Source organism: Etheostoma spectabile, chromosome 5, assembly GCF_008692095.1.
Source record: "Etheostoma spectabile isolate EspeVRDwgs_2016 chromosome 5, UIUC_Espe_1.0, whole genome shotgun sequence".
NCBI lineage: Eukaryota > Metazoa > Chordata > Actinopteri > Perciformes > Percidae > Etheostoma > Etheostoma spectabile.
This window is the reverse complement of record NC_045737.1, coordinates 34,998,470-35,006,720: the sequence shown is the minus strand read 5'-3', so window position 1 is coordinate 35,006,720 and position 8,251 is coordinate 34,998,470. Positions and strand designations below refer to the sequence as shown.

Genomic DNA, 8,251 nt, shown 5'->3' with positions numbered 1-8,251 from the left:
AACCACCAACCCTCCGATTGGCAGGCAACCGCTCTACCACTGAGCCACTGCCGCCCCTTGTACATGTTGCTGTTTTGATTGCTCGCTGGCTCTGGTGTGGACGCGAAAAGTGAATCTGCACCTGGGTTAGTGCGTTCTACAGACTGTACAAATGTTGCCATCCTCCACAGTAAAGGAAGGTAAAACGTAATACCCTTGTCCTGGGTAATCCTTCCTCCTGCACGAATGTGGTTTGTAACTAGACTGTACATGGTCTAATCTGCCCCAAACGTCTCATGGTTGACAAGACAATACCAGTTGATTGATTGAATGATTGATATATAGTTGTAGCGCCACCAGCTGGCAACAGGAAGTTGCAGTTGTTGTGTTTTGATGTCCTCTTCCCAGTGCGCTAACCCAAGGCCCAGCAAGGTGCCCACGCAAAGGTGTACAGTACTGGACTAGGTGTGGATGAGGGGCGCAGTTTGGAAAATTGTGTCCCCCTGATTCATGTTTTATGTGTATGTTCTGCTTTCATCAATCTCTCTGCTCACTGTGGCTCTTAACCTGTGGGTCATCATCTCCATCTCCCACTTCAGGCAGATATATTAATCTTAAACAATATGTTATATAAATAACTTGAACAATTTAATTTTCTTTTCATCTGGTGTATAAAAAATGATCAACCCAGAGGAATGTTGTGGTTGTTTGACTAGGATTTACTGTATGTGTGTTGTTTTTTCACCATTGCCGTACCCTCTTGCATTTAAAAACATTGCTGAATTTCCCAGCTAGTGACATTTTTTTTTAATGGCTTTATGTTTACAATATGTGTATTGACGATATTCTCCCTCTCCAGGCAGCACCACACACCCTCCTCCTCCTCCTCCTCCTCCTCCTCCTCCTCCTCCTCCTCCTCCTCCTCCTCCTCCCCTCCTCCTCCCCCGCCTCCCCGGGCTGTCTCAGACCTTCTTGCCAGTTGAAATAATCTACAAGAGGCTTGCTGGTTTCTTGGTAACATTGTGTGCACTCTGTATTAAGTTGCAGACTACACAATTACCTCTGCCGCTATGTAGCTATTTGTTACACAATGCATTACCAAAGTCACAGAGAGAAGGGTACAAATCAGTGTTTGTTTGTGTTGGATGTTGCCAGTTTTCCATAGGATTCTGCTTTTACATGATAACCTATAACAGTCAGGTCCAGCTCCTGTTTACCAACAATTACATTACAGGAGTTGTTGACCTTATTTTTACTTTTATTACAATCATCATAGTCATCATAGTTCTGTATTTCAGAGTGTTTGTGGTGGCTGTGTCTCAGGCTCGAGTCATTTGGTTTCAAGCTGCGGCCCAACAGCCCCACGTTCAGTGATCGTAACCGTGAAGAAAAAAGAGGCAAAGCAGCTCAAACCTTTGGTGTTGTTATAGTATATATATATTTTTTAAATTTTGTCCATTTTATGGGGTTTCTGACACTTCAGTCGGTGCTTCATCTGCACCCTTTGAGATATGGCTAGCACACTTTACCTCCTGTTTGAACCCTGTCATCGATGCCTTTTCTACCCCTGGTTCAGAAATCTGATAAGCTCATCCTGACACTGCAGATACTGAAGCCTGGCTACTGGGATGCTCAAATACTAAAGTGACACACAGGGGTGTATAAATATAATATGTCTTTAAACTGGGACGTTCTCTATGAAAGCAAAATGCAACAGTTGTGTTATTCTTAAAGTTACTCAATTGTATTTTCATTTTGATTAATCTCGTTCTCTATTAACCCGTGTTGTCTTCCAGTCAAAAATGAAAATCAACCCTTTTTTTGAAGCTTTTAATCACGTTTTTATAAGTTTTTGTTACATTTTGGTCCCTTTTTTCCCTTTTGATGCTTTTTTTTCCAATTTTTGTCACTTTTTGACGTTTTCAACACTATGCAACACTAACTTATGAACTCTAGTTTTACAGTTATTTTTGGAATTTATGGTCATTAAACCTCATTTATAGGAAATTATACCTAATGTTTGAGTTAGAAAAGCAGACATTAAGAATTATTTAGACTAAAATTAAAGGAATGAATGTTGATGGATAATCACAGACTGGAATATGTCAACTTTTACTCAAGATTATTTGGAAACCACTTCAATTTGTTTTTCACTTAATGCTGTAAAATTGAATAAGACACCTAAAAATGTATGAAAGTAGAGATTTGTGCTTGCCAAAGAGCATTTTGTGGAATCAATCATATTATGTTGGGTAGTTAAAAAGAACATTGATATAGGAAAACGGGTTAATTTGACCTAAGGACAACACAAGGTTAAAAATCCATTCTTTTGTATCCCTGACATACACTTACATACACATTGTAATTTATGAGTGGAACCTCAACAGAATTTGAATCAGAATACTTTATTGATCTGCTCAGGTAAATCATTTAGTTTCAGTTGCTCACAGTCACACTCAAGGTAAAAATAAGAGTAAGAAAAGAGCAAGTCAATAACAGTAAATAACATATCTACACAAGACGTGAATAAAATTGAATAAATAAATTGAATAAAAGTATTTACAGACATCTTTACGGTCCATTTACATGAAGTGAAAGTTTGCTTTGTCAGGCTTTTCAGTGTGTGTATTATCAGAAGGTTAAAACATATACCTGATAGCTTTTGCATTTATTTGTATCTTATCTTCCTACTAGTTTGTTTAATATTATAAGCAGGATCCAACACAAGCTCAATCATAAAGGCCCTGTACACCAACACAGATGTGTTCATTAATTCTGCCTTTTTAACTTTGGCTCAGGTTGAAGGTAAAGCAAAGCTATTCTGGAGTTTCATGAGCTCAGTAGATTTACAATGCATAATACATATAATGACCTTAGAAGTGTCAGCCAGAAGGAAGTGCCAGATTACCTTACTTTGTATTTTAACTTCCTGTCTGCCCCAGAAGGCGGACTGTATATTGACATCTGCTATATTTGACACTATTACGCACAGCCCAGTTTCCCAGGACAAGTGCTTATTATTGTGTAACAAAGTAACAATTCAAAATTATATTATACAATATGTATGTCTTACATTGTTGGGTCAAAATATGTATAGTAATAATGTTGATAAATCAGCTTCCAGACCTCAAAATGATCTGGTTTAATGATTTACAGTCGGAGTCAGAATGGGACTTATTACAAAGTAGGTTTTGACTTAGTGCACACAATACCCATAAATATACAGTATATTTAAATAAAAAAAAACAATAGTACTGCAACAGTCAAATAAATGTCATATGGAAAGTAAATATCACAATAGAAATATGAAAAAAAGAACTTAAAATACTAGAACAGATACTCTAACCTAATATACACAATATGGCCATTTTAAAATTTGGAAGCTGGACACTTTACCGTGATTGCATTCTATGGAATTGTTTTCCTCTGTTTTTTTTCTGTTTTTACCAATATCATGGAGATGTAAGTGTTTCAAAGCAAATAATAAGTAAAATGTATTGCTGACATGCTGAAGACTATCTTAATAATGAACAGCACTTTTTTGTCCTGTGAACAATCGGCGGCATCATTTCAGTCCCTCTACAGACAGCTCTACAGTACGTTGGCATCACAGGAATCAGGCTGCAGTATCTGAAGTGTGACAATCAGTTTAATAGATCTTCTAAACCATGGGTAGAAAAATGCATACAGTACTGGATTTAGACAAGAGTTACAATAAAGTAACCAGGTCCCAAAAGAGGAAAATTCCACACCGGTTGACAAGTCCTTGCCCGCGAGAGAGGGGTAAAAATAAGGACAGAAACATATTAGAAACACAACCACAACAACACCAAGAGTCCTTGCGGCTTTTCTCTCAGACTTCCTTGCGGTTAACGTAACCGAACCCTGGAGTGTAGCAGCTGCCATTTGACACCTCATGGCTCGAGCCTGAGACACAGCCACCACAAACACTCTCATATACAGAACTATGATAACAGCAATGGGGCTAACAAAGGTCAACATGACATCAACAGCTCCTGTCACAAAGTTAATCACAACAACACACTCGCCATAGCAGGAATTGTATTGATCTGGATCTTTTAGAAAATCCATCAATATCACCCCATTATAGAACACAGAACAGGCCCAACACAGGCAAACACAGATTTTAACTTTATTCTGACTGACTTTGGTGGGGTAACACAAAGGGTCACAAATGGCAACATATCTGTCAACTGATATGAGCACCATGTTTCCTACTGAGGCAGATGTAAGGATAAAAGAGGCATAGTAAAAAAGTCCACATGTCAAGCTGCCCAAAACCCAGCAGCCCCCTATAAAGAGAATTTTAACCGGCATAAGCAGGAAGCCAACTAAGAAGTCCGAGACCGCCAGCGACAGAATGAGGAGGTTGGTGGGGCTCTGGAGCTGCCTGGAGAGGAAGGAAGAACACCGTTTAATAACGCATTATATTCAGCAGGTGCAGAAGTCTAAAAACATAGTCTGTAATCATATAAACATAGTATGTACAGATACAATACAGAAAAGCATCTAGTGATATTTGTATATATAGCCAAAATATCCTCATCAAAAGCATGGGCAACACAACAGACACAGTACATGTACCCATTTTGTATAATACTGCATGTGATGGTGAGAACTTAAGAGCATACATCAGCTTGTATGAACACAGTAATAGATTCACTGATAGCCATAAAGATATTAGTTATAGTGAGTAGTAAAAGTACTAATACTGTGCAGTTATATTTTAATGCTGAATGCATTACATTGTTCTCATCTTAAAATGTTATTTTCTCAATAAGCCTTAATATAACAATATTTCTATGTTCCCAAAGTCAAAAGACACAAAAATTAATTGTGTGATATTGAGGAAAACAATATTCTAGATTATGATTGTAAATTTATGCCTGAAGTGGGAGATGGAGATGATGACCAGCAGGTTGAGAGCCACAGTGAGCGAAGAGATGCAAGACAGCAGAATGTAAAGAAGTATGGGCTCAGCGAGATGTTGCACTGGCTTCCTGCAGGAGGTGTTGAGTAGTTGTGGGAAGCAGAGTTCAGCGTCTTGCAGGGTCTCCATCTTCAGAGACAGGGAGACTGCTGAGCTCTGGCAGCTTTCTGACCCAAGTTCTAGGTCATAAAGCTGATTTATCCGGCTCCTCCTTCTTTTCACGTAACTGAAAAAACAACTGAGCGATTCTGTGATGAAAAACATTCACAGCGAGTTGAACCTCAACTCTGTGGTATTTTTATGATATGAAAATGATATGTAGATGTAATGTAACATAGGAATAAAATTAACATTTGTTTACACAAGAAGCATGTTTGCCCAATTTTTACGTTTACTGTGGCGGCGCTCTCTAGTGATTTAGATACTAAAAGGATGCAAGTTAGGGTAGTGATAGGGTAGTTTTACTTGACGGTAACAAAACAGAACTACTTCACTTTTGCGCCTTATGCGTAATTACATCATGTACGTACGCATGGTAGTGACTTAACATCACTATTAAGTAGTTTTTGTTCCTGTCTCTGTCTCGGTGCCTGTTCTTGTCCCTGTCCTGTGCTTGTCCCTGTGCCCTCATCTGTCCCTGTCCCTGTGTCTGTCGCTGTCCCGGTGTTCGTATCTGTCCCTGTCACCGTTCCAGTCCCTGTCACCCTTCCCGTCCCTGTCTTCCTCCCTATCCCTGCATCCTCCCCATCTAAAGATGTTCTGACACCCAATCTGTCTGTACTTACGTCATCTCCGTCAGTCTCGTCTCAGTTTGTCCCATCCACGTTCCAGCCTGTTCCAACTGAGTCGGCCATGCCCCCCGTGGGCTTCCTCATGCCCCCCCTTGTGGGCTTCCTCGTGTGCCCCTCCATGAGGCTTCCTCGTGCGCTCCCCCGTGGGCTTCCTCAAGTTCCCCTCCGCGGGCTCCTGCGTGCACCCCTTTGTGTCCTTATCCTTTGTCCCTCCTCTGTTTCCTCTTCTCTAGTCCCTCGCTCGCTACCCGTCTCAAGTCCTTTTCTAGACCTCCTCGTGCCCTGTCCTGGTGTTCTCCCTTGTGCCTTTTCTCCATGCCCTCGTTCCGTGTGCCCATCTCATCTTCTCTTTCATCTTCTTTTTCATCTCATTACCCCCCCTCTTTTCACCCTGTCACTTCTCTTCTTGTTTCCTTGTCTTCTCGCCTCTTTCGTCCCCTAGCCTCCTTTGTCTCCTCACTTTTGTCTCCTCGTGTTCCCTCACGCTACTTCGTGCTCCCGCGCTTTCCCTCGGGCTTCCCCTCACCCAGTCCTCTCCGTCTCTCATCCCCTCCGTCGTCCCCTCCGTTGTCTCCTTTCATTCCCTTCGTCGTCTCCTCTCATCCTCTCCTTCTCTCGTCCCCTCCGTCGTCTCCTTCTCTCGTCCCCTCCCTCGTCTCCTTCTCTCATCTCCTCTCCAGTCACTCTCGTGTCCCTCTTTTGTTCCCTTTCCTGTTCCCTCCGGCTCTCCTTGGTTCCCCGCGCCTCCATTCCCTGTCCTCGGTTTCCTCTGTTTTTTGTCCCTTGAGCCCTTGTGTCCTTGCTCCCTGTGCCTTTGTTCCCCATGTTCTTCAGTCCCCTCTGTCTTTGTCCCTACTGCCCTCGTGCCCCTGCTTCCCTGTGCTCTAGTTCCCCCGGTCCTTGGTCCCCTTCTCTCCCGTCTGCATTTCGCCCTCTCAGGGTTGTTTTTGGTTCTTTGTGGGATTGTTTTGACATCTAGAATCTGTCTTGGGGAGGGGGTACTGTTGTGGTTTGGGGTTTTTGTTTGGGTTTATTTTCCCCTTTCTTTGGCCTCTTTGTGTTTTTGTCTTAGTTTCCTCCCTGGTCCTGTCTTGTGTTCCCCTCTGTCTCTGTTTATTCTGCTTCCTGTTTTATTTTGATAGTATTGTTTCCTGTCTTGCCTTGTCTTTGAGCCCGTTGTGCTTTGTGCCTCAGCGTTCCTGGACTCTGCTTTTGGGTCCTCCCTTCACCTCCCGTAACAGAAAGTTGTGTTAATTCAGCTCTGTTTAGTTCATTTTTGTCCCTTTTCAGACTTTTTAGTTTTCACTAAGACCAACTTACTACCACTAGTTTTACACAACTTTATGGAATCCATGGTCAATAACCCTCATTTATATAGAAGTATACCTAATCTGAATCTAAAAAAGCAGAAATTATGAATTATTTTGACTAATAGTTGAGATCAGAAGAACGTACAGATGACTTTTGTCAGGAATGAAAGTGATCAATTGTATTTGCTTAACTTTTCGTAGCTTCTTGAATGAATGATGAGAACAGGCTGAATAGAAATATCTTCCATGCTTTCTCTCATTACTATCTCTCTTTTGCCAATATTATAATAAATGATCTTTGTCCATTGCAGAAACTCTCTCCATTCCATTGGTGAGCAAAGCAGTGGTTCATGGCCAACAAAGAGGCCCCGAGAGCTTAGTCCAAAAGGATTGCAGCAGGAGTGAGTTTGCTATAGAAGTCAGTCAGTCCTTTAACATTAATGTTGTACTGCAGAAATGTCCTGCCCACATTTTTTTGGCATACATCCTTTCAAAAATCATGATTTTAATGTTATACAGAAAAGAATAAAGTGACACCACCAGAAACACCATGACCCAAGAGAGGCTGAATGCACTGGCCATGCTGTCCATAGAAAAGAGACTTATTACTAAGATGATTGAACAGAATCATTGAGAGAGTTGTTGGCCAGAAGGAAAGAAAACAAAATGTATGTTCAAGTAGTTAACATGCTTTTTGGTAGCAGGTGGAAAGGTATAGTTAAAAAAAACAAAAAAACATTTAAACTTTGTGTTATGTAACTTGAATCATATTTTCTTGTTAATTTAAATACAAAATATATAGTCTTTTGAATAAAGTAGTGCTGGTTGTTTTGGGCAGTTTTCAAAATACTGCTTTGTTTTAATCCCCACCCCACCAAAAAAAATACACCCCCACCACCCCAAAAAGAATTATCATCACCAGCCGCCACTGCTTCTATGCGTTGACAGATTTCATAATGTTGGTGGATTCTTCCAGGGCAAAGAGTAGTGATGGATGAAACAAAGCTTTCTGAATCACTGACAGTGCTCAACATCCTCACCATGAAGCATTTGATAAAAGTAAAATGGTGACATCTGCTGGCTGTTCCTCGGTGTTGCATTTATATGGAATAATTCACAGTAAAATACAAGTCGTCTTTTGATGCATTGTTTTCATGATCAATAAACGACGGTAGTGATGTAAACATTTTATGTAATAAAATACCTTAAGTTGAATGTTA

The 8,251-nt window shown here is 40.8% G+C and overlaps 1 protein-coding gene across 1 annotated transcript; it reads right to left on the bottom strand.

Moving 5' to 3' along the window:
• Window positions 1–3,486: 3,486 nt before the first annotated feature.
• LOC116689084 (trace amine-associated receptor 13c-like) lies at window positions 3,487–5,183 on the bottom strand. The gene is made up of 2 exons (XM_032515414.1): window positions 4,887–5,183; window positions 3,487–4,390 (listed from the first exon to the last, which is right to left on the bottom strand). Exons 1-2 carry the CDS (start codon window positions 5,057–5,059, stop codon window positions 3,571–3,573), a joined length of 993 nt encoding a protein of 330 aa, XP_032371305.1. The 5' UTR covers window positions 5,060–5,183; the 3' UTR covers window positions 3,487–3,570.
• Window positions 5,184–8,251: the final 3,068 nt, after the last annotated feature.